Below are 25,144 nucleotides of genomic sequence, written 5' to 3' on the forward strand. Positions count from 1 at the left end.
CAAGATAAACACGCAACCACAGAAACCAAACTTGGCCACGAACCCGCGCTTTGCCCAAGTGGTCAATGCAATTGGCAGACAAGAGCCTCGCCGAGCGCCACCAAGCGCCAACCCAGTACTACCTCTTGGGCATGACAACAAGCGAGGTCAGCTACAGTTTCATGCTATAAGTTTGAGCTTCAGGGCAGGATACCGAACTTTGTCTTGATAGTACAATGCTAGTTTGTTCATTCATTCACGAGACACTGCATTCCCCGTCTCTTGTAATGATCATTCACAGTTGGAAATTTCATATAAGGGTCATCACTTTGCATGAATTCTTCTGCTGTTTGCGGTAAAACACTTTTGTCCATTTGGCTTGAAGTGGTATTGGCCATTAATGAGACCCCGAAACGCCGAGTATGCCATGCCAGTCCATCCCTGCACTACCCTAGTAGAAGAAGCCGATAACCTTGCCAGCAACGTGCTTCCTTCTTGCCTCCTCGTGGTCCATGATACCAGCAGAGGTGGTCAGGATAACGTAGCCGAACTGACGGGCGGGCAGCAGGCGCACAACCCACTTCTCGAGATCGGCCAGGCGGACGTTGTAGCGGGGAGAGATGACACCGGTCTTGTTGAGACGACCGTTGAGCTGGACAACGATCTTGCCGGAGCGGTGGTCGTCAACCTCCTCGAATTCGCCAATGTAGCCTAGAGAATGAAGCATGTCAGTGGATGTTGCGTAAGACTAAACGTTAGACGTCATGGCGAAAAAAACTCAGAGAACGTGTAAGATCTTCGCAGGTCAATCTATCGGCAACTTAAAAGACTAGAGTCGTTGGGTTTTTGAGACCGTCGTCCAGTTATCATGCCGAATCGGAAAGGGAAGTGACCATGCTAGATCGTTGAGAAGAGGAAAAGAAATAAGCCACATACCGTGTCGCTGCATGACGCTGAGGAACTTGATGATGACCTTGGAGCTGGGTCGGATCAGGACCTGGCGCTTGCCGGCCTTCTCGGCGTTGTTGATGTTCTTAAGAGCATCGTTGAGAACGGAAGTGCGGACCATCTTGAAGGATTGGTGCGGAGATTCTCAAATCGTAGAAATTGAGATGAGGTATCTGCCGACAGAGTAACGTTAGCCCTCGAGGCTCATAGAGCGTGGAGAGTGCCCTCTCATGACAATTCATATGAGGGTTCTGCCTGCTCAGTACCGATGAGGAGAAGCGTATCGAGGCGCATCACCACAGTGTCGACCACGAAAAGCGTCTCACCACCACCGGTGCTGCACCTGATTGCTCTCCCCGGCCGTCACGAAGGGCTCTTCCTGCATATTTTCAAGTCATTTTTCCTGGCGTTGCCTACATACCTCGATGATTTATCCGTTCGGATCGGGGGGTTGAGGACGAAGATTGGGGATGGTCCTTTGTGGGTTGGCGGTCGAAGGTCGAAGATCAAAGCTACTCCTACGAAAAATTCGAGAAAGGGCAGAATTGAAGTGCGCAAAGAGCATTTTTGGTGGGTGGAGAAAAGTGGGGAAATTTGCCCTAATCTAGGCGAACGGGCCAGTAGCACACAAGCGAGACAGACTCGCCCGCCATCCCGCCTCGCACACCGCGACCCAATTGTAACTTTTCACGACACCTCAAATTCCCAACTCTCGAAATCTCCCCCATATCACACCAAACACTCTTCGAGGATCGCACCGACACGCACTTGACAACAGCACCATCAAGATGGTAAGATGCCTTTTATACGCCTCCTTTGCGCAGCTTTCAGCTGGCTTGGCTCGGTTCCTAAGCCGGGCCTGATCCTGCAGCGCAAAGTCGCCAAAAAAAATAATAATCCAAAACCATTGAACTTGTCCGGCTAACCTGTGTGGCAATCGTCTAGTCGGACGTAGAAGAGAACAACGCCCCCGATGTTGCGGAGGAAGTCGAAGTCTCCGCCGATGCCGCCTCCAAGGGTCAGATGTCCGTTCTGGACGCCCTGAAGGGTGTGCTGAAGCTTGCTCTGATGCACGATGGTCTTGCCCGTGGTCTGCGCGAGGCTTCGAAGGCCCTGGACCGGAGACAGGCGCACATGTGCGTCCTGAACGAGTCTTGCGAGGAGGAGGCCTACAAGAAGCTGGTCATCGCTCTGTGCTCCCAGCATAAAATTCCTCTGATCAAGGTTCCCGATGGCAAGCAGCTCGGCGAGTGGGCTGGTCTTTGTGAGTAATCTCTGAGAAAATTTGCTGCTAGGAAATTCGTTGCTAACATGGGGCTCACAGGCGTTCTGGACCGTGAGGGTAACGCACGCAAGGTCGTCAACTGCTCTTGCGTCGTCGTCAAGGACTGGGGTGAGGAGAGCCAGGAGCGTTCCATTCTCCTCAACTACTTCCAAACCGAGCAATAAAAAGGCATTAAGCAGGCGTTACGATCCGGGGGGGCATAGAGATTGAGGCTATTTCAAGTCGCGTCCACGACTTTTCGGATGTACTCTAGCTTTTTCAGCTGGCATCGGTGCAGGAATTAGGGACCAAACACCAGGTCACCTTGCATACGGACAGAAAATTCGCATCAGGGCATAAAAAACTTCGTCAAACTACTTTGCTATTCATTGGCACTATGCATGTGAAGTGAATGCTGTTGTGACCTCGAATATATCGTAAAATTGCATCTATTTTTTCCCCTCGACCATGATGATGTGGTATCCGAACTGCGTTTTGACCTCGACATACTTAGGACTGGCAGTTGTGCTTGTCTCAAGCTCGAATGCTACTTTTTCAAATTGCGGATCCAAGCTCCCTTTTGCTTTCCAGCCCAATGAACCACCTGCATAATGTCAGCTGCTTCAAGAATATAACTTACTTGATCGGCGCCAACTCACCTTGCCTCGCTTTGTCCTCGGAGAACTCTCTGGCGACTTCGTCGAATTTCACACCATCCCTTAGCTTGGCGAGTGCTTCTTCCTTCTTTGCATGCTTCTCACACTATATGAAAGTCAATAGGGAGCAGAAGGGTGTACAGATCAAAGGCCATACAAGTATATGGCGGACATTTATCGACTGTCCACCTTTCGCCTTTGTGTCTTTCTCTGTTGCATCATCTTTCCCTTTCCCCTTGCCTTTAGCCGACTTGCCACCACCGTTCTTATCAGAAGGCTTGCTGTCTCCGCCTTTCTGTTTGCCCATCTTGACTAGATGCGTGTGCAAGCTCAGCACAAGAAAGATGTGGGTGAGATCACGAAATTTGTGTCACTAGGCATAAATCATTGCCGTACCCTCACAGAAATAGAAGGAATTTGAGATACGGGCCCAGGGAAGTTACAACCACTGTGAATGTGATCACACGCTGATCTTGGTATGATGCTCAGTTGTCTGTGTGATTTCTATTTATACAGTGGAAGCTGTCTTTGATAGGTACTGAGGGGTGTGGGACTGTCTGGTCAATTTTCGTCCCCTCCACACAAAGGGAGTAACAACCCTAACCCTTGCCATCCTCCCTCCAGCTCAAGCTCCTTTCCCCTTTTTTCTCCGGATTTCCTTTCCAACTCTTGTCTTCAGGATTGAGGCTCCGTTTGACAGTCTATGTAGCATTCCTTGGCTCATCCTCATTGATGTTAGCACCTTGAAATCTTCAATGTAACCCCATGTTGTGTGAAACATTGGCGGCTGAGCATGTTGAGCCTCCTACTTTCGCTTCTTACCGCCCACGCTCAGCTCCAAGATCGAAATAGCTAGTGACGGTCCGGTCTCGAGCGGGCTCTCTCTTCAACTTAGTGCCGGTCTTGCAAGACGGGTGAATACTGATTCCGCTCATGCTCGGCCTGAATTCTTGCTTATGCTCCCATGTGATTCTGCTGTCCTGTTCATGTTCTTTCTGATCTCTCCACGCCAGATAAGCATCACTCCGTGCCAATCGCTTCAACTTATCCGCCTCAAGCCTCTCGTAGACTCTCCAGTCATCCAGCTGGGACGGCCGGGGAATGCGGCGCAAGTCATGCATGGAACGTTGGCCTCTAAGACGCTCCAAGACTAATTCGAGACGGTATACTTCTGTGTTTACGTCTAGCTTGTGCCCATACTGTCGGATTCTGTATCTGTATAATTCTACATTAGCAATAAAACACTTTCTATAAGAGATTAATACATACAGGCCGTCATACCTCACCCCAGCTTGTGGGGCGAGGAGACTTCTCAGCTGGTGACCCCTGAAGATTCGAATTCGAGAGCCAACTTGGGAGATAAGGTGTACGAACATGTCTCCAAGTGCACCTTCGCGTGAATATTTGACCGTATAGGCATCAAGCATTTCTTCCGCGCCTTTGAGTAAGGGAAGAGCGGGCACATCGTACGGTCCCTTTGACGATTCTTCTTTATTACTTCCGACCATGCCATCTCGTTGAGCACAAGCAATATTCAACCACCAACTGTACTGTAATCAGAAAGACTGTGGTAACAGCCTCATCATAATGGCACTCACTGTCCTGCTTCTACTGAAAATCCATCATCGGCTTCTGTCGAAGACATTTTGTTCTTTGATCTCCAGATCCCTTGCTCGCCGGTGGCGTCCATGGAGAACCTCACGCCTCTCAGGCGGCCCGACGTTATCAATTCGGTACGGCGGAGCTCATCAATAAAGAAATATCGACTAGTGAACCGGGTCTTCCAGTGTTTCTGCAACTCGGCTGCCATGTGTTTAATAGCGTGAAAGGTTGGAGGAGCATCAGGTGGGCCTTTGGTTCCATCTTGTATGTCTTCGAGGAGTTTGTCCAAGGAAGCTTCGCGGATCGTATCGAACGTGATTGTGGCAGATTTGTTGACTTCAGCGGCAATGAGCGCCTGCAGAAGTAGAGGTAGCTCTTCAGAGTCCGGTCCCAGCGTCTTGCCGTTCTCTAGGGTTTCTCGCACAGTATCGGATAGCTCGACAAGCCCCTTTACATTCCATTCATTATCGATCCTGGTAATGTTAAGATTGTAGGGTGAGCGTGTGAGGGATCTTATGCCTGAAGGTGCAGTCAGCAGAGTTGCAAGGAACAGTATGCAAGCCCAACTTACCTTGGTTGTCCTCGGCACTGCCATCAGAATTTCCTAGGTCGCTTCTCTACAACGAAGTGCTTAGGCATGGCAGTAGCCCATCATCAGAGGTTGATCTTGCGTGCGCCGTCACGGACATTGTCCACTTCTCGGCTCTTCCCTAGCCTAGCAATGACCTCAACTGCGTTGTTTTGGCGCGAAATAAGAGGGACTAATGCTTTTGGTATCTTAATGATGATCTCAGTGACGGAAATAATCAATCCTGTCAGGACTCAGAGACATGAGCTCATTGTAAAAATAAAAATAAAAACACGATTGGCTCGCAAGGGAGAGAGAACAGTTTGAAATTTGAGGTCATTTGTCTCCCGAATAAGGAAGGCATGATTCATGTAGGTCTATGGCTGCACGTGTTCCCATTTAGTCATGTTGCTGGGGTTGAACCTTAAAAGTGCCTCCCCAGGTGATTGAGACCCGATTCAGTGGTAGTCTCCATTCCAACGACACCCGCCTCACGACCCTGAAAATAGTAGTTTAGATATGAGACATGGTCCCGTCCAGAAAGCCAAGACATCAATTGATACCGGCGACCCCCAAAAAAACAAGAGAGGCCCTTCACTGATCATAAAACCAGAGTCTTATGATAGCACCGTGCATCGAAGGAAGGAAAGAGTAAAGCGTACAGTCCCTGGAGCACCATTTCACAGAGGCTTGGACAGGAAGCACGGCGTAACCCAATGTGTAGCATCGCCGCACCAATTGTCATTATGAATCCAACATTGCAGCTAGAGAACACGAATAGCGTCAGATACGCTGTTAGTATACATTTAGAAGAGATACCTGAGACACAGGAAAGACGCTTCGCTCTGTTGGTAGCAAGTCCCAAAGAGAAGAGGGGTCCACCAAAATCGGTGTTCTTTTTCCGAGATGCCTGGCCGGCCTCCGCAAGTACCAACTCACAATAAATATCTACAGTAACCTAATTTCATGAGCTGCATCCTCAAGAGCTCCATAGATATCATTTTCTTTCATTACACTTCATCGGTTTTCTAGAAGTCAATTGCGATGTCTAAGGTGGTTGATTTGACAGCTATTCTTACCCCAAACCCGGGGAAGATCGAAAGGGTAAGTAAATCCGACTTTAGTTATCTACAAATGATTGACCGTTGTGTAAGATCGTTGCACTGTTCCGAGCCGTGGAGAAGGCAGCCAAAGCCGGGGAGCCAGGCACATTACGCTATGAGATGCACAAGGGAATCAAGGACAAGAATGGAGGTGTCGAGGAGTTAGTAGTCCGCGAAGTGTAAGTGTCGGTCGATTTGTACAAGCCTGATACTGGCTCACCAAGACATAGTTATGCCAGCGAGGAAGCCATGCAGACACACATCGCTGGTTCGGACTGCCAGGTATTTATCAAGGCCATGGAAGCTGAGAGTCTATGCGAGAACGTCAAAGTAATATTTCACAAACCAATTGTTGGAGTTGAATCTCGACTATAAAAGGTTGCTTGCTGGATCGTAGCCAAAAAAATAGTCTAATTGATAAATTCATATCCTGCAAGCAATTCCGAGTCACCCCGGCAAAGAAGTTGGGTCTTTGAATGAGTTGATCCAGGAATAATCGGCTTAGAAATAGCAAATGGAGAATGGGGCCTTGATACTGTAAGCTTATTGTGATGTAGCAGATCATCAAGAGCTGTTGCAAAAAGGGCAGAAGGGTTAGGAGATCAGAAAGAGCGTAAGTTTCTCATATATTTCTCGAATAAATTGGCTCGATGAAGTGGTACTGGATGTTAGTGTAGCATAATGAATCTTCCTACCTAAGAAAGAATTGGAAATGCTACGTAAGGATGATTTAGGAGGTCGCCGTCAGCTGAGAGTGACATATGTTAGGTGGAAGAGTCGCCTGGACCTACATACCCATTAGCCGGCAGATGTCTACGCACGGGTCACCACGACACAAGCTGCTTATCATCTTCACCGCCTTCCCTAAAGGCTGGACAGTCGACGATAACAGCTTCAGGCTGTCGTTCTGCCGCAAAAACTCCCCTCCATCAATTGACGATTTTGCTATTCTGCGAAACACCTCTGCTATCCACCAACCTAAGTTTGCGACACTTCTGCTCCCATCCCTCCATCTTCACTCAAATAACCTTTGGAAGTATGCATTGCAGTGCATGAATTCTCTTCAGTACATTCCTCCCTCATCCGCTTCAAGGATCGTTGTCAATTTGCTTGGAATCTGGTAGGGCTGTGAAGGAAATCTGATTGCAGATTCCACACCTTCAAAGGCTGGGCTTGCCCACCTACTGCTACGATGGCACCTGCACCACCGAGCTCCTCCGCCGTGGTACGGGCGACCACTGAGAATAAACTTGGCATTATTCACCATGTCTCTCCTGTCGACTTTGGCTGGCACGGTGATATTCGCAAAAGGTATGTTGACTGACAATGTGATTACTCTACAGTGTATTTGCTCTGCCACATCGGTCAAATCTTCTGGTCCTACTACGCCACCTACCACATATATCTGCAACTTTTGGATTCTTTTGTTGATTTCAATATGCCATCGATTTCACTGTGACTAATCACTAGGCTTCTCATCTAGATATACCGACTTTATCGTCAACGAGGTGCGAAAGGACGGCACCGTTCTCCATCTTTCCGACTATAATCTCGCTGAAGAGCCGCAGAGCCTTGTATGTTAGCTAGGCCCAGAAACAAGGACTCTACTAATCTATTTCTCAGAACACTCCATCTACCACAAATACAAATGGTGTGAGTGGCTCGGCTGCAGATCAGTCGCACGAGCCAGAAGTTCCTGCTATTGCTCAGGAGGATCTGGTACTCTTGGAAAAGCTTGTCGGTGCGTCCACTAGCAGTGAACTCACTACCCTCTACAATCAACCTGTCAAGAAGGAGCCCGCCAGTAACAATGCGGCAACTAAAATCGTATTCCCTCCAATTGTTGATAAGGCAGAACGCGGCCTGGTCCATAGGGTACGTACAATCTTGAATATGGTTGGCAGTCTTGGATACTAACAAAAAAAACAGGAGATCCGACGTATTTTTAGTGGACAGATAGAAACACAGACTGATGATAATGGCGTTATCACTGCCACTTCAGCACCTAAAGCAAATCGCCGCTCACGAGGTGGTGGTCGCCAGGGTGGCGGTCGAAATCCACGAGGCGGTCGGGGTGCAAATCGTGATTTTTCCCAGCTTGGAGGCGAATACCTGCATTTCACCCTATACAAGGAAAACAAAGACACAATGGAGGTGATCAACAATATTGCCCGAATGCTCAGGATCAAATCTACGAATTTCAACTTCGCTGGAACCAAAGATCGAAGGGCTGCAACGACTCAACGAGTGTGTGTCCTTCGAGGACGTAAGGAGTCGCTGGACTGGCTCAACGGCCGCATGCAGGGGTACAAACTTGGAGATTACAAGTATCAGCCGCATCCTATCAGCCTTGGTGACCATGGTGGCAACGAGTTTGTCATAGTCGTCAAGGATTGCGTCCTTCGGCGAGCTGGAGGTTGCTCTATTGAGCGCAGAGTACAGATGTTGCAGCAAGCCGTATCCCTCGGTCTAGCAAACATCAAGGATAATGGATTTCTCAACTACTTTGGCCTTCAACGCTTCGGAACGCATACAATCGGCACTCAGGAGGTGGGCACGATGATTCTGACCGAGGACTTTGAGAGAGCCGTTGATGCTCTCCTTTATGTAGACCCTGATGTGGCTTCTCACGCGTTTTCTGAGAATGAAGATGAAGCTGGCTTTACACACGATGAACTCGCTCGCGCTAGGGCAATTTCGGTCTGGAAGTCGAGTGGAAACTCTATTGCCGCCTTGAAACACATGCCACGCCGTTTCAGTGCCGAATCTACAATAATTCATCACCTCGGCAAGAACCCAGGTGGTCGTCGAGACTTTTGCGGGGCGATTCTTTCGATTACTCGAGGGATGCGTATGTTGTATATTCATGCCTACCAGTCTTGCATTTGGAACTTTGCTGCCAGCAGACGCTGGGAACGGTATGGTAGTAGAGTTGTCAAGGGGGACCTAGTGTTCGTTGACCCCAACCACTCTGGTGACCTGGCGGAGGACGATAATGAAGCTTCGACTATCGACTCAGCGGAGCCATCGCGCGACCGAGCTCGTGCACTGACTGTGGAAGAAGCAGAAAGCGGAAAATACTCTATCTTTGACATTCTTTTACCGCTACCCGGATACGATGTCATGTATCCTGACAACGACATTGGTGCTTACTATGTTGAGCTCATGGGATTACCTGAGCACGGGTGCCTGGATCCCTACAACATGCGCCGACGACAGCGGGAGTTCAGCTTGAGCGGAGGTTATCGAAAGCTCATGGCTCGTTTCGTTGGAGAAGCATCTGGCACAGCTCGCGCCTACCGAGACGATAACGAGCAGATGCACCCCACAGACTTGGATGTGATCGAAGAGCGAAAAGGCGCGGAGAAGAAAAGCGGAAACAACAGCCCTCAACAGCCGACCTTTGACGATGCGGCCACCGATAGTCGTCGCCGTCAGCGAGAGAACGATACAAACTCACCATCCGACTTACGGACTAGCGATACATGGGTGGAAAGCACATCCCAAGGAACGAGCAAGCGTCTTAAGGTGGCACAAGATTTTCCGAGTGATGGTCATATGGCGGATGCGAACAATCATCTAAACAATCCCCCGGTCACTGGTGATCTCCTGAGCCAAGCCAGGCCTGTGGACAATTCGGCGTCCAATCTCGGCGCTGCATCAATAAAGCCTATTCGCCAGCCCACAGTACCCCTAGAAGATGCAGTACCCGGGTTTACTTGGCCTAGCACAGTACCCAAGACAATGGAGGAGCATAACGCTGGATGGGGAGTCATTAGTGTCGATTCTCAATTTCTGCGAGATCTAGAGCGGTCTACCAAGCAACGTGCCTCAGACACGTTTGGTCAATCACACTTCAGCCAACCCCAGGATGCCTATCCACAACTTGGGCACACGCCATTCCAAGCGTCGCCGTTGAATCAAGCGTCACTCGACCAGTCCGGCCCTCATCCTGAAGTTCTACCGCAAGGTCAAGGTGAAAAGGACACCCGCCCTGAGCTTACCCAGGCGCCGAGTTCGTACCTGGAGCAAGCTCCAGCTAAGCAGACGCCATCCAACAAGCAACCGGAAGCTCTAGCAATGATGGCCGACAAACCAGACTTCCAACGTGCCCCTCCGAAACGCAGCCGCGTCAGCGCGCCTCCTGGGGTTAATGAGCTGAAGGAGGACATGAAGCTTGCAGTCGTCCTCAAGTTTCAACTCAGATCCAGCAACTATGCCACGATATTCCTCCGCGAGCTAATGGGGACTATGGATCCCGATTTTAGTATCGAGTTCCCGGCTTCGCCGGTCTAAGCTGATTGAGAGGGAGGCATGGACGAGAAATTTGCATTTTGCTCTCAACTTGCTGCAACCCGGCATCGCTCCATGCCTTTTCGACTCTCAAAACGCCTCATGATATTGTCACGATACCCAACACTTTCGACGTCACTTTAACATGGCCATCTCTTGTGGCATCTTAGATGCAAACCTGCTCAGCCACCTTATCGGAGGCGGATGGCAACAAGGAGGCTCAATTCAACGTTTCCCCATTGGCCACCACGTACCGAAGCAAACGACATCAACGCCTTTCAAAAGCCCTTCGACATGTTGCTTCACAAGGAGCAACGAAGGCGGATGTGGCATCCGGCATTCTCAGTTTCAAAGGGGATGCTTTTGGTACCTCGGGACAAATACTCTCACCTCTTTGCACTTGCACATAACGAGATCCAAGGTTCTTGGCAGATAATGTCCTTCCCCTGACCTGAAAGGCAGAGGGACCAGAGTTGGCTACATGACGAGTGACGATGCCATGTTCTCCATGCTCCTTCTCACTTCGAGGCAGCATTCGGGCAAGACATTCTGATGTTCATCTAGCTGATCTGTATTTGTTTGAGTAGACATTCAGTGCAAGGACTTGTTTAGACTAGATACCCCCATGTAGCTCGCGCCTGATCGCGGAACAGAGAAAAAAAGAGAAGAAAAGGCCTTGGCACGATTCTTAGCTCTCGGCGACTAAAGAAATGGTGCATTTGATCGCCTTATTGCTTGGTCACTTTAGAATTTGATGATGGCACGGTTAGCTATTCTGTCCCAAAGGCGCCGGCTACATAATTGGTTATAAGCACAAGTAGATGTTTTGATTCATTTCCATGCTGAGTAGGCCCAGCCTCGACCCGCAACAAAGCCGCAACGACTCTCGCGGCTGCTGTCAATCTCTCGTACTGCCCCTGGCCTCACTAGGTATCCTAAACATCCAAGTTACCCCACCGCCTTCATCATAAATCCCATATCCCTGCGCTTCTTCGATGCCTTGGTCGACATCAATGACCCACAGATATCCAGTCGTACTTCTTGGATATCATACCGCCGACGCCGTCCGTGGACGTCCCTGATATGGTATGCTACTACTTCCCCCCTTTCCGATAGCTATATATAAGTCCCCCGAGCCTGTGTCGCAGATAGTCTGGTTCTGTAGTGTGATAGCTTGTTTTGTTTCCGTCAAGTCAAGCCGGGTATCTCAAGTTTCCATGGTGGTGTGCTTTCTCGCTCAAAGACTTTGCTGGCCGTGCGCCCTGCTCTCATTCCGCCTTGGTCTCTTCCTGGCTGTCCCATCCCCAGACCTGGGCGAGGTATCGAGCCATGTTGACACGCTTGGAGCGCATCTCGACCATCCAAGGATGCTCTAGCATCCTCCATGGGCTGGCTCGGCGGCTCGGCTCCTTTTCGAGACTAAAACACGTGGTCAGCTACGTACTTGCGTTGAGGAGGTAGGTATTTCTTTACTTACCAGCACTCAATGAAGTACTTGAAGTTATCACTCCAAAAGATATTCGCATCAGGCTCATCCTTGAGTTTCGGGATCGCCTGCCGGACGATGTACGTCAAGAGATCGATCAACCCAGCGCGCGGCTGCATCTCCGTACCGTCCGCGGGGAAGGGGAACCTGTGCTGTGCAACCTCCAGGAGGGTTACACCCGTGGACCAGACGTCAGAAGTGATGGTGTAGCTCTGGCCTGTGATTCGCTCAGGAGCCATATAGTAGCTCGTGCCGATGAACGTGTTTGCCTCGCCCTTGGTACCGAAGTCACCAGACACGCCAAAGTCGCACAGCTTGACCTCGCCATTGCGGCATAGCAGGATGTTGGAAGGCTTAATGTCACGATGAATGATCTTCTTGCTGTGCAAGTAGGTCAGGCCGCGGAGGACGCCTTCGGCGATCTTTCCCAAGACCTTCTCGCCTGTTCGGCCGCCGAGGCGTTTCACCTCCTTGTAGATGCTGTCCAGAGAACCTCCCTCACAGAACTCCATCGCAATAGAGATGGTGGCAGTCTGCGGGTCAACAAATGCTCCATAGTACCGACAGATATGCTCAGACGCGCATTCCTTGTTGAAACCCAATTCTCGCACAATCTGTTTCTTGACATCTGGGTCAGGGTTGGTTGTTATTACCTGGGAGTGGTGTCAGTGAATTGAGATTCGTAATGATGATGTCTGCAGTAAGCTTACCTTCAGCGCAAAGACAGTCTTTCCACCCTTGAGCATAGCCCTCGTTACAGCTCCGCCGGCACCTTCACCAAGGCTGCCCAGCTCTACGATTCGCTTTTCCAGACTTGCAATTCGCCAACCCTCGTCATCAAGATCTTCCACATCCAGTGTCCTGGCCTTCTCGAGGGTAAGCTTGTCGAATGCTTCCAGGCCATGTAAGCTGCCTTCCCGCTCCATGCCGGCTCCGCCTTCACTGGCATTCGAGTAGAGCGAGCCGACAGCACTGACGGGATCTGGTGTACCCTGTGGCCTCGTTGAGCCGATACCATACTGTGAGGCAAATGACAACGCCGAGTACTGGGAGCCAGCGGACGTGGGATTGCTGGCCCTGCCATCCAGGGGCCCGAAACTCCCTGATCTGCTGTGTGCCGCACTGCTCTCACTCCCACCACTGGCGCTCTGTCCGGGCTGTGGTCCCGATGAACGGCCGGCAGGGTGCTCTTGTGGGGTTGCAGTGCTGCCCATGGGCGTGGCTAGGTGAAGTATAGGCAGAGGCGGTCGAGATGACACCGGTTGGGGACCGGCACCTCCTAGAGGTTTAACATTAGGAGATGGAGGGATGGCGAGGCCGAGACGCGGTGTCCGCGTGCCGCTGTTGGAGCGAGCTCCGGGGATAGCTGGGCGGAGGAGAGGCACAGGAGATGCAGACATGATGGGGATCGGGCTGGCAGATTGTGATGGCAGAGAAACACCTCCTTCAGAGGGATTGGAAACCTTTGTTGCGGAAAGCACAAGAGTTAGCTATGTTATGTCAAGAGACAAGCAACAGATGCCGCCATGAAAAAGTAAAAACAGCAGGGTTCAGCCCGGAAAAAAAGAAACGTTTGTCGACGGGGGGCGATGGCACGGAGAGGCTTAAGTCTAGAACAACGGAACAAAGAGGACGTACAGGTAAAGGCGCCGCAGCGCCGGTGGGAGCGGCAAGATTTGAGTTCTCGTGGTCGTGCATCATTGTGGCTCGAGCTGCACGTCTCTATGTCTTTGTATAACCAAGAAATGATCTGAAGAGCACAGGCGTCTGGCCTGGCCGCCGAGAAGACTCGGGGAGGAGATGGTCTGCTGGCAAAATACGCCGGAAATGGGAGGGGCGGCTATAACGAGGCGGCTCAACGGTGGTGAGGCTTGCTCAGACGAAGTGAGGCAAGGTCGGCGGCGGCGAAGGCTACAGAAGCTGGGGCTGGTTGGAGCCGGATGCTGGATGATAGATGCTGGATGCCCCCCGTACGGCTGACGTCGATGGAGGTGGGCGGCAGACGCGCGGTTTCGGCCGAAGTGGATCGAGCGATGGGGCTGGCTGGCCGCGTTTGAGTCTTGTACAGCAGTCGAGATCTTCAGCTCAGCGGCGTTGGTTTGCGAGAACAGGAGGGAGGATAGAGAAGAGGAGAAAAAGAGAGAAGAGAGGGATGTCTCGTGAAGAGGCAGAAGAAGTTGGTCGAAGTGAAGTGTGGACGACGAGGAGGAGGAGGAAGAGGAGGTGGGAGCTCTGCGGTTGATGTTGCATGTCACTAGTCCAGGTAGGTACCGGTAGGTGACTGCTCTTGCTGTCTGCAGCTGTGTTCCCCCCCTATGGCTACCCAAGCAGCCACCTAGACACCTCAGACAGCCGCTGAAGAGAAGTAGCGGGGGTGCCGACCCTGACGGGCCTGAGTGCTGACTTGACCTGGGTGGGCCTAGCGTAGCGAGGTGGAGGTACTACGCAGTAAGGAAGTAGGGGGAAACAGGGTCGTGCACTGTGCTTGGGCCAAGTGAAAGCGGATTGTGACGAGATGTGCAGGGTTCAACTGCCCAGTCCAGGGCCAGGAACAGGGGGCCCCAGGGCTAAGTTACAGCGACTGTTTGCTTGGTGCACGGCAAAGAGCGGGGAGGGGATGCTAACGTTCGTTATACTGCATAGTAGGCATGCTTTGGTGCCGGAACCTACTCTCTACATGTACCTACCCGTGCTACCTTGGGTAAGAGGGACGGCGCCGTTTTGGCGTGTTTCTCCTGACCTCCTCCCGCTCCTGCTTACTCTAACTACATAGTAAGTACCTAGGCTCTCTAGGCAAGTCCTGTTAATAGGTAAAGAGCCCGATTGCTATGATGGTTTGCTGTGAGGTAGGTACCTAGGGAGGTAGGTGTGCTGCAGAAAGCGACGACCAGAAAAGGCAAGGCCAGACAACACGACACACCTCGGGGCGGCTACCGAGACGATCGCTGTCGTGGCGTAACTACAGGACCTACGTGGGATGGGCGCTGGGCGCTGGGGCGCTGGGCAGAGGTACTGATCATCACTGTCATCTTCGATGTCGGCTGAGTTGAATTCTGATATCAGACATCTAGACAAGCAGCAGTACAATAGACAGCAGACAGCATGACGGGCCCAACGACATATTCGCCATATGCCAGATCATCAGATCGCCAGATCGCCAGATCGCCAGTCCTTTTTCTCACTCTCTGGCATGGACATCTTCTCAAATGCGCAGTCAGTCAGTCAGTCAGTCAGTCAGTCGGAAACACAAGGAGACAGGCCAGCTAGGACCGGGACTAGAGAGACCCAAGAACAAGGACCTCAACCCAACACACAACACAACCTGGCCTGCATCGCCGTCTGCAGCTGGGAGCTGGGATGCAGGCCCACCAGGGAGACGGCTCGGATGAGTCCAATGGGACGATCCTCAACGGCCAGCTACTGCATGGTAGAGCATAGCAGGTCCAAATGTTCAGGGGGCCACGGTCCGGAGTGGCTTTGTGCTGTGAACAGTCCTCATGTCTTGCCTGCTGCACTGTGCTGTCTGGCAACCTCATCTCTCATCAACTCCAATCACATTCAAAGATCATGCCCACCCAGAATGTGTCCTCTCAGAAGATGGGACCAGATGTCTCCTCGACCTGACCTATCGAGTTCTCCATGCTCGCAGAGCCAGCAGACCTCAGTGACGACCAAGTGGGAGTGGTCCTACGTATACTCTCATGCCCTAATCATGATACAAAAAGCAGCGAAACTTTATGTGCCAGGACACGTCTATGTCCTTCCATCCTACTCACTCTCGTAGGACTGACTGTTCTCGGTCAACTCACGTCAGAGTCCTCTGCAGCGCAGTCTTGTCAATGTCACTCCACCAGAGGCTGCAGCGGCTTGTGATTGATGAGAAAATGACCCGTAGGGCCGAGAGCTCTGCTGACGACCTGCAGCCCCCAGTAGTTGGGGTCCAAAACCACTCTGCCGTAAGGATTCGATAATGGTGTCTGTCCCAGGTCATGTAGTGCGGTAATAACGTGGCAGGAGGGCATCCACTGAGGACTGTTCTCCTGCGTAAACGAGAGATCGGAGGGATCATAATGCAATGCTGTTGCGTTGCGTCACGTTGCGCTCGGCAATCCCTCTGCTTCCTAGGCACAAAGGCCCCCAAATCTGATCCAGAAAACTCAAGGCCGCCTTACCATTCCTTCGCACTCATTGCATGATAATCTCTGACGGCATCTCGGACAATCATTGTGATCGTGGGTTGCCTTTGGTGGTGAATGCATCTGCCGAGCATCAACGCTTCAATGCATGATATGTCCGCCCTTAGTCAACATGCCCTCCCCCCTAAATATTCAATCAGGAACGCCTTTGTCCAAATGCGAGCGGTGGGAGGGCTAAGATGGGCGCAAACTCCAGCGATCTCGTTGGGCGCCAGGGCCGAGGTGATAGTGACTGAGGCGCCCAGCTTGCAGATCTGCCAGTAACGTCCCCCATGTGGCAGCCCACACACCTCCACTTACCATCCCCTACATACTTACCTAGGTGGTACATACATACCTGCACACAGACACAGCAAGCACCATCTCCATCACGAATGGTAGCATTCCGCATGGAGAATGGCCGTTGCACACTTCCAAGCGCGCCTAAATGGTCCTCGGTTGGTTTGAAACTCGGATTTCACCAATTTCCAAGTGTCACCACTGGCAGTTTCGCTGCCGTTGAATGGACATATTGATCAATGCTTGCTAAGGTAATAGGTAGCCCTGAACACCTTTGACAAGCCATATAGGTGTCCCACCCTCCGCTTTCAGAGCGTCCTTAACCTCTGTGGCATCGCCTGGGGACGTCACCAGCTATCCCTGAGTCGATGCATTTCCAGCAAATTACACGGCCTCTGTCTGTAACATGGCACGGGCACAGATCGTCATTGTCAAGGTTCCAAGCGCGCGTCAACGGGTGCCCGTTGTCTTAGCTTTCATGCGTTTCCCATCTAAATGGCGCTAATTGGCCAGGTGCCCCTGGCCCACCGCTGCCGCTAAATCCACCTCGTTGATGCACCCAGCGGATCCCTCCCAATGGCGGTCTCCTTCTGTAGCGCACTGTGCAGGCAAACTAAAATTTTCCCAAAAGTCGGCTTGGACATACCCAACCTGCAGCCATCACATCCGCATATCACGGCACGATCATCTTATGATGATGACATATTAGACCAATCCTTCTTGTAATCTCGCCAATGCCCTCCTCGACCGTCAAGCGCGTGCCGCGCAGAGCCTCTGGGGTCGCCGCGTCTGAGGCTTCTTCTTCGGGCAATGAGTCCGATGCACAGACTTCATCGTCGCCATCTGTGTCTGAAGACGATGCAGACTCACAAGATAGTGGTTCCGAGTCAGACCACCTCGACAGCGTCGAGTCGCGGAAGAGGCGCAAAGTCGCACCTGCTGCCAAAGAGGACGATGAGCCAGCGGTGTCCATTGTGAACGTCCCCTCACGTATCAAGCGGAGGGCTGAGCACAAGCCCGAGCCCAGACCAGAGCCTCAGCATGTCAAAGAGCCCCTTCAGACGGTTCTTGCCCTTACAGACCCGAACACGACTTTTGAGTCTCTCAATGTTCGGCCATGGCTGGTGCAGTCGCTGGCCAACATGGCTATCAGGAGACCTACGGGTATCCAGAAAGGCTGTATCCCAGAAATTCTAAAAGGGAGGAATTGTATCGGTGGGAGCAGGACAGGTTCAGGAAAGACGATGGCTTTTGCTGTACCTATATTACAGAAATGGGCAGAAGATCCATCTGCAATCTTTGCTGTCGTTCTTACCCCTACGCGGTAAGATATGATCACATATATCACAATTTTGCACTCCGAATACTGACACCATGATAGTGAACTGGCCCTCCAGATGTTCGAGCAATTCAAGGCCATATCATCACCGCAAACTCTGAAGGCGGTTCTTGTGACAGGAGGTGCTGATATGCGGCCGCAAGCCATCGCGCTGGCTCAGCGTCCTCACGTTGTCATTGCTACCCCTGGCCGGCTGGCAGATCACATCCGCACTTCAGGGGAAGACACCATTTGCGGTCTGAGGAGAGTCCGCTTCGTTGTGCTCGATGAGGCAGATCGTCTGCTGTCTGCTGCCGGTCCTGGAAGCATGCTCCCGGATGTTGAAGAGTGTCTGGGTGTCTTACCACCGCCTGCGCAGAGGCAGACGCTGCTCTTCACCGCAACAATCACGCCAGAGGTCCGAGCTCTCAAGAACATGCCGCCCAAACCGGGCAAGGAGCCCGTGTTTGTGTGCGAAGTCGATACTCAGGTGATGGCCATTCCCGCCAGCCTTCACCAGACCTTCATCCAGGTCCAGGTGACGCACCGGGAGCACTACCTCCACGTCTTCCTTCTGACCGAGGCCAACGCGGACAAGTCGGTCATCATCTTCTGCAACCGCACCGACACCGCCAACTACCTGCACCACCTGCTGATGCTGCTCGAGCACCGCGTCACAGCGCTGCACTCGAAGCTGCCCCAGCGCCAGCGCATCGACAACCTCGGCCGTTTCCGGGCAGCCGCCGCGCGCATCCTCGTCGCGACCGACGTCGCAGCGCGTGGTCTCGACATCCCGGAGGTGAGCCTCGTGATCAACTACGACATCCCGCGCGATCCGGACGACTACATCCACCGGGTCGGCCGTACCGCGCGAGCCGGGCGCAAGGGCGACGCAGTCACGTTCGTGGGCCAGCGGGACGTGGAGCTGGTGCTGGCCATCGAGGAGCGGGTCGGCCGGCCGCTGGAGCCCTGGCGGGAGGCGGGCGTCAACCTGGAGACGAGGGTCATGAGGGACGCGCTCAAGATCGTCGGCGAGAAGAAGCGAGAGGCCCTATTGGACATCGAGGAGCGCCGGGAAGCGGGCGGCAAGAGGAAAAGAGGGCATCAGGCCCTTCGGGCGGCATGAACCCCCGACGCCGACTTTGGACTGGGGGGGAGGGAGTACATATCCAGCTCTACTAGACTTACCCCCAATGCATATAACGGCTCGAACGGCAATGCCACGTGTGGTCCCTGTCTGACAAAGTGCCTGCTGCAAATCTGTGCGTCCCTCACTGCCGGGGATCATGTGTATATACCTCGGACCAAACCGGCCCCTGCTGCTGCTTGCGGGCTCGTCAACCCCCACAAGGCCAGGCAAATACCGGGCTTCACCTAGGTGACTAATCCTAAGAGAGCTAATCACTTCCTCCCAGTCGCCTACTTCTTCCGTAATCAAGGTCTGCTGCCCTGTTATAGAGGAGCCGGGCACCTCTCTGAGTCGGCATGCCGATAGCCATGACCTTCGGGACCTGTCACTTAGGTGAGTAGCGGGCCGGTTCGCGATGGGACGGAAGAGTCACAGGTTTTTGTTTACTATGGAGCGGGTACTTTTCAACGATGAGATCCACAGAAAGAAATTTTCATACAATCTCGGCTCCGAACTATCTATCCCTCTAAAACCTCGAAATTCTCGATGCTGTTAATTGAGTGTTAAATTTTCCTCCGATTCGGGCGTGATCCATATCTCATGTCTGAAGAAGCTTGTCCTCCCGAGCTTCACACTACCTAGGTACCTCGTCCCTCAGGCATGCCGAGCAGGAGAGTGGCAGCCTGAGGAGGCAGGTCTTAGGGCTGAAGGGTCAACACACTCGATGCAGGGGGTGGGGAATCTCAGGCGTGCTCTCTTCTACACAGCGCAGCCGTGACAGAACGCTGGGATGTGTGGCTTGGGCTGAGGGGAGTTGAGGCTGCGATGCCACGCCGACTGTTCCCAAAGAGTCCACCACCACTCCAACCTAAGCAGCTGAGGTAAGCCGGCTATGGCGTATACGACTTGCAGATGGAGGGCGTTCCGTCGTGGTGGAACCTCGCTTGAAGCCGGTGTAGTCAAGTCTGCGTCATGATGGGATACCACAATATAGGCGTGCTTCAGCAGGTACTCTTCTCACATTATTACTACGGCGTATACAACGATTACCTCGCATTGATTCCTGGCCCACTCATGCCACTTGCCCAGATTGCCATAGTACGGTTACTCTATCGATCTACCCTAACACCTCGATACGGTGGTATCGCAAACAATCGATGTGGACGATCGATCAATAGACACGATCCCCAGAAAAGCTTCATCGCAGTCAAGATCGTGTACATGAATTAAGACCGCCGCTTCAAACCCGCGTTCCAGAGTCATTGACCTCACCGGGGCCAGCCACTCCCGCGCGAGCACAAACCTTCGCGGACTTAAGCGACGCTGCGAAAACTCCTTTCCAGGGTCCAAGTTGTGTGCGTCACAGTACCGGCCTGCCGGACTTGTGGAGCAGCCCGCAAAAATAAAGTTATGCATCGGCCTGTGCACGGAGCTCACTTAACACCGAAAGTCCAGTCCTGTCCTCTGGGTTACGCGCCTTGCCTAATCCGGCAAAGACCGCTTTGGGGCTGAGATGAGCATCCTTCCATTTCTTACCTCCGAAATGCGATGGAGTCATCCGCGCATGGCGATGCAGGGACTGCTGCATAGACCACAGTCAGGCCTGCTGTCTCCGTCTGGCGGCGGTCAAGGTAACAGAAAGATCGTGCAGTGATGTGATCGAAGAGACGAAAGCGAGTTGATGCACTAGAAGGGTTGAAGAGGGGCGCTAGAACGACGCTAGAAGGCGCGTGGAAGAATTTGCAACCCAGAAACCCTATTTGGACCCGCTTTTGTCGGCGCGGTACAATCAAAGTCGGCGACAGAGCGAAGAGCGAGGGACAGCATGGACGGCTCTGATTCGACAGAAGCCCGCCTACTGGTTGCAGCCGTCACGGTAGGTGACTGAGTATGAGCGAGAGTGAGTAATCAGTGTGCATTAAGGCTCCCGAACCTGTCCGCCCTCGAGCCCCGCTATTCGAGGACTGGGCGGTTGCTGGCTCGGGATTGACGGACGGGCATTCTACGGAGACGTGGGGACCTACCTGCTTTGACAGGTTTCTGGCAGTCGGTCCCGGGGTGCTGCACACAAAACAACAAAATGACGCGCCGGGCGCATCGCTGCTAATTAGGTATCATTAATCAAGAAGCAATCACGATTTCGCACATTTCTGAGAGCCGGCCTTGTTTGGGGACCAGTGCAAGTACGGCAGGGGACAAAAAGAGCGCACCGGGACAGGGCATCGGTCGTGGACGGGGTCGTCAGCCGGGCATTTTCGTACCGTCCGTAGTCACCCGGCCGCAGGGCACGCGAGCAGGACAAACCTGCAAGAGCCGTTATCATCTTCCTAAACCGGCAATTGATGCTAAGTCCCAAACCTCGTAGCCGTGAAATTAGGTAGCACCAATATTTCCCTCGTATGTGTAGGTGTATATTGACGTGTTCGCGCGGTCAGCCACAAGCGATGACAACAGCAGGCAGTTCGCAAGAATAGAATAGAGGAATAGTCGGTGTGCATGCTCTCTGGCGACTCCGTGGAAATGCGCACGCCGAATTTTCTCGAGGCCGTGTTACGTTGCTTACATGGCTGGGCGCACACACTCTCTCTGTAATATCAGCAGTCGTAGGGCGCTGGCGTCCCGCTTGAGGCTTTGCAGGCGCACCTGCGCGGCGAGCGCTTCAGGCAGTAGGTAACTCAAGCCCTGTAGGACAGTTTTGCTCGTTTAGGCAAGGTGTCACTAGGAACAAATTGTGCCTGGTAAGCCGTATACTCAAAATACACCATGATCCAGTCTGACAAGACGTGTATACAATCAACAGTGCATGTGCCTGATGTCAATTACTGAGACGGTCTACTAAAGCACTATGCGCGGTGAGTGGCATGGACTCAACAGTAGGGATTCAATTGAGACCGACCCTCTATGCTTCGTTTAGGATGTCAAATGGGGCACGATTGTCGCGTAGGATCATATGGGACGGGATTGAGCAACTTTGACGCGAATCCGATTGAGAGGAAGGATCCATAGTGATGATGCGTACCAGTGTACGGTACCTGGCGACCACAGCCCTACAGATCTGCAAGAATGGAGTCGGGCAAATCCAACTTGGCCCGTACCCGCTTCGCTCGCGAATGCTGGCCTCGCTCGCTTTCGCATAGTGGCAGACCCGAGCTGACGCAGCACAAAATGGTGGATTCGTGGCCTGCCGACTGACTCCTCAGGCAGGGATTCACCCCGTGCAAATTGGGTGCTGAGCCACAAACCGGTGGTCGGCGTCAAGGTCGCACCCGAGCCGCCAGCCAAAATGCAGCAGTGGGGTACTCGTACCCCTCGTATGCGTTGCGAAGCTCCCTAGAGTTGCTCTGTATGTAGGACACGACGCTGAGGCGGAGCTACTCGGGCGTCTTGGACACCCCGCGCGGGTTGCTCACCAGCGTATTGCTACCCGCCATACGACTGTGCACCGATGCTGCCAGGTGTCAATGTCAGCAGGCTTGCAGTGCACACGGTCTACCTGCTACCTGTTGCTGTGGTAATTCGACAGCCTGGTCAGGAGGCTCCTTTCTGTTCATCCGTTCCTGATCAAGTCACCCGCTTCCTCCGTGCTGCCACCCCCGCCAAATTGATGGTGCCTACGGTGGCTTGGAGCTCGCAGCAATTTCCCCTAATGAGCCTGGGGAGAGCATTACGCGGAATCACCAATTGGTTTCTGGGCGTTACGCTTGCTTTGACGAGGCCCCGCCCCGGTGCCATGAGTCTACGTGCGATTACTTGTGTAGCACATTAGTGAATTAGTGAGGATACGCGGATGTGTTCTGAAACCTTCCAATTGCGGAATGGGAGATGTTGACGCCCAGGGAGAATGAGACGGGAAAATAGTCATCAAGGCCTTGTCTTGGGATTATGCATCATGATCCACCCGTATGGTTGCGGTGGAATTAAGTGCTGGAGATAAAATGGTGGTGCCTGTAGGAGATTAGATAACTGAAATCCGGGGAGGTGTGTGAAAAAGAATCGGGTGGAAAGATGGCATTTCAAACAGACGCATCCAATTTCTAAGGGAAGATCTAGCGTGCAGGGCTCCTTAGCAGCGATTGTCATCGGACTTGCGGGGTCCAGCAGTAAGGCTCGTCGGTGCTTAGGAATCGGATCATGGCGTCAATAACAAATCAAGCTTGTCTCATGCGGTCATGACTCTCCATGGCACCTGGCATCCCAGCATCTCATTTGAGGACACACGCTGCGAGGATGACGATTAGCAGGGCGTAAGCCTTTTTTCGCGACATGCAGCCCTTCATGTTAGTTAATCATGACATTCTGGGAAATGAAAGATGTCGGAGGGTCGGCACATAGCAAAGCGTAGCATAACCCATAGCCTGGGCCATGATGATCTGAGAATCGTTGCATCGTAGAAAGTGCCTGATGCTGTGCATGAGACGAGACGGGGCGGGTCTAGCAACATTTCCAGACTCCGGGGGAATTGAAGCTGGCTTTGAAACCGACCAAAAAGCGATTGCGAGCGTGCACAAAAGAGCCCGATGAGGTACCTCGGCCGGGTCAGGCAATGAAGATGATACCTGAGCTACCTGGGTACCTGCTCGAGTAGTGTCAGGGTGTTTCTAAGGAATTAAGACGAGGAGGGTGGATTGGTAAGTCACCGCCCAGTCATCCATCGTTTGCGAGTCATCTGGATTTGTCGGAGACAAGGGGACAAACTCTCGGAGGAGACGGGTGTGCAGGGGGGGCCGGCCGCATGCACACTCTAATTCCAGGTACACTTTGGCTGGGCCGGCCACTGAGGGGGTACTTTCGGGCAGGGCACGGGTCCTCGCAAACCCCGACTCTCGTTTATTCAGCCCGCTGGTCTCCATCCTTGCGAAAGCCGAGCCACGACGCTGCGAAAGCGACACTTGCGGACAGTCGGTCAGTCGTCAGCAGTAGATACATAAGAATTGTCAACCCCTTCTCTTCCGTCCAAGCCGTTCTCATCATCATCAGCATTCACACTCACCAACATCATAACAAGATATCAAGAGACTCAGAAAGACTCTTCAAACTGTCTTCACTTAAACAGTCTTGGACATTACCACAAACGCCAAAAGGTACACAATTACATGTCCCCAGCGCCCTAAATTACATATTTTTCGGCGAGGCACCCCTGTCATAGCGCGCCTTTCCGCAATCGGCCCTCGCTGCCTTGAGTCACAATCGAAGCAATTGCACCATAAGACGAATAGAGTCCTAGATTCTGCCTTCTGCCTTGGGCTTTCATACAAAATGCATTCTACAATAACAACAACAACTTCCTCTCCCCTCTCCACATCATCAGCTACTCCTGCATCACCGTTGATTGCCTCACCTTTCAAGAGAAAGACCATGAGCATCACCCAGACTTACTACCTGGCCCACAAGGCCAGGTCTAAGCTCTCTCACGAGGCTGCCCGCCCCGATCACAACCTCCGCCTGCTCGTTGGCCACGCCAACCTGCTAGACTCCCTGATGGTTGAGCTTGCCGATGCCGAGCGTGAGCAAGAGTCGTGGTTCAACCAATCCGTCCGCAGCGCATCACCGAAGAAGGAGGAGAAGCACATCCAGTGGGCCGACACCGTCATCGAGGACCCGGAGGAGGACTGGGATGCCGAGGACGCCGACTCCGACTCCTCATCAGACTCCGATAGCGACTTTGATGACGAGGATGTTGAGATGGCCGACATTGTCTCCCTGACCCGGGTGGCTTCAAACAAGATTGTGCCGCAGAGCCCGGCTATGGAGGTGGACGAGGACTTTGAGGAGGAGGATGAGGAGGAGGACTACGCACACCTTACCCTGACCCGATCACCGTCTCACTCCGCATCACCACCGGAGCTTGAGCACGACTCCGACTCATCAGAAGACGAGTCGATGCCGCCATCCCCGCCATCCACCGTGCTACCGACATTCTCGGAAAAGCAGAGGGAATCAATCGCTTCGACAGAATACTCAGAGAAGGACTCAGATTTCTACGACCAAGGCTACTACTTGCCGCCGCGAAATCCGGCAAGGCTGGTCTCGGCGATATCTGTCTACTAAGCCCTTCATCTTTGTGTCTTTCAAACAAACAAAAAGCGATTTGATTTTTCCATCTGCATAGCACGGCGTTCAATACCACACAGCGGCATGGCATTGGGGTCCTTACGAGAAACAAAAGCGAGCGATCTAGAACTACCACTACTGGCAACGGGATTGCCATAGACATTCAGATGTCACCACTCTTCAGCAGGATTTTTTATGAGAACAGGATATACAGAAGCACTTTGGAGGATTGGTGACTGAGGGGTAGTACTTTTCTTGGCTCTCGCTCCCTG

At 52.6% G+C, this 25,144-nt stretch overlaps 8 protein-coding genes across 8 annotated transcripts; 5 read left to right on the forward strand and 3 right to left on the reverse strand.

The window, feature by feature from the left end:
- Nucleotides 1-430: 430 nt before the first annotated feature.
- Nucleotides 431-1,048, reverse strand: UCRPA7_2245 (putative 40s ribosomal protein s22 protein; the record flags this gene model as incomplete). Its single annotated transcript, XM_007914812.1, has 2 exons — nucleotides 431-690; nucleotides 916-1,048. The coding sequence occupies 2 exons, from the start codon at nucleotides 1,046-1,048 to the stop codon at nucleotides 431-433; spliced, it is 393 nt and encodes a 130-aa protein (XP_007913003.1).
- Nucleotides 1,049-1,715: 667 nt separating this feature from the next.
- UCRPA7_2246 (putative 40s ribosomal protein s12 protein) lies at nucleotides 1,716-2,376 on the forward strand (the record flags this gene model as incomplete). The annotated part of the gene is made up of 3 exons (XM_007914793.1): nucleotides 1,716-1,718; nucleotides 1,873-2,191; nucleotides 2,252-2,376. 3 exons carry the CDS (start codon nucleotides 1,716-1,718, stop codon nucleotides 2,374-2,376), a joined length of 447 nt encoding a protein of 148 aa, XP_007912984.1.
- A 264-nt stretch (nucleotides 2,377-2,640) lies between these two features.
- On the reverse strand, nucleotides 2,641-3,154 carry UCRPA7_2247 (putative peptidyl-prolyl cis-trans isomerase pin4 protein; the record flags this gene model as incomplete). The annotated part of the gene is made up of 3 exons (XM_007914833.1): nucleotides 2,641-2,795; nucleotides 2,851-2,953; nucleotides 3,020-3,154. 3 exons carry the CDS (start codon nucleotides 3,152-3,154, stop codon nucleotides 2,641-2,643), a joined length of 393 nt encoding a protein of 130 aa, XP_007913024.1.
- Nucleotides 3,155-6,061: 2,907 nt separating this feature from the next.
- On the forward strand, nucleotides 6,062-6,495 carry UCRPA7_2248 (putative antibiotic biosynthesis monooxygenase protein; the record flags this gene model as incomplete). Its single annotated transcript, XM_007914803.1, has 3 exons — nucleotides 6,062-6,121; nucleotides 6,172-6,299; nucleotides 6,360-6,495. 3 exons carry the CDS (start codon nucleotides 6,062-6,064, stop codon nucleotides 6,493-6,495), a joined length of 324 nt encoding a protein of 107 aa, XP_007912994.1.
- Nucleotides 6,496-7,385: 890 nt separating this feature from the next.
- UCRPA7_2249 (putative trna pseudouridine synthase d protein) lies at nucleotides 7,386-10,416 on the forward strand (the record flags this gene model as incomplete). The annotated part of the gene is made up of 4 exons (XM_007914836.1): nucleotides 7,386-7,431; nucleotides 7,591-7,694; nucleotides 7,744-7,995; nucleotides 8,050-10,416. The coding sequence occupies 4 exons, from the start codon at nucleotides 7,386-7,388 to the stop codon at nucleotides 10,414-10,416; spliced, it is 2,769 nt and encodes a 922-aa protein (XP_007913027.1).
- Nucleotides 10,417-11,681: 1,265 nt separating this feature from the next.
- Nucleotides 11,682-13,113, reverse strand: UCRPA7_2250 (putative map kinase kinase mkk1 ssp32 protein; the record flags this gene model as incomplete). The annotated part of the gene is made up of 3 exons (XM_007914829.1): nucleotides 11,682-11,832; nucleotides 11,891-12,552; nucleotides 12,610-13,113. 3 exons carry the CDS (start codon nucleotides 13,111-13,113, stop codon nucleotides 11,682-11,684), a joined length of 1,317 nt encoding a protein of 438 aa, XP_007913020.1.
- A 3,995-nt stretch (nucleotides 13,114-17,108) lies between these two features.
- On the forward strand, nucleotides 17,109-18,818 carry UCRPA7_2251 (putative atp-dependent rna helicase dbp8 protein; the record flags this gene model as incomplete). The annotated part of the gene is made up of 2 exons (XM_007914810.1): nucleotides 17,109-17,698; nucleotides 17,756-18,818. 2 exons carry the CDS (start codon nucleotides 17,109-17,111, stop codon nucleotides 18,816-18,818), a joined length of 1,653 nt encoding a protein of 550 aa, XP_007913001.1.
- Nucleotides 18,819-24,176: 5,358 nt separating this feature from the next.
- On the forward strand, nucleotides 24,177-24,869 carry UCRPA7_2252 (hypothetical protein; the record flags this gene model as incomplete). The annotated part of the gene is made up of 1 exon (XM_007914831.1): nucleotides 24,177-24,869. The coding sequence occupies one exon, from the start codon at nucleotides 24,177-24,179 to the stop codon at nucleotides 24,867-24,869; it is 693 nt and encodes a 230-aa protein (XP_007913022.1).
- Between the last annotated feature and the right edge of the window lie 275 nt (nucleotides 24,870-25,144).

The sequence above is a fragment of the Phaeoacremonium minimum genome (genome assembly GCF_000392275.1).
Source record: "Phaeoacremonium minimum UCRPA7 unplaced genomic scaffold PA7_03_scaffold_155, whole genome shotgun sequence".
Classification (NCBI taxonomy): domain Eukaryota; kingdom Fungi; phylum Ascomycota; class Sordariomycetes; order Togniniales; family Togniniaceae; genus Phaeoacremonium; species Phaeoacremonium minimum.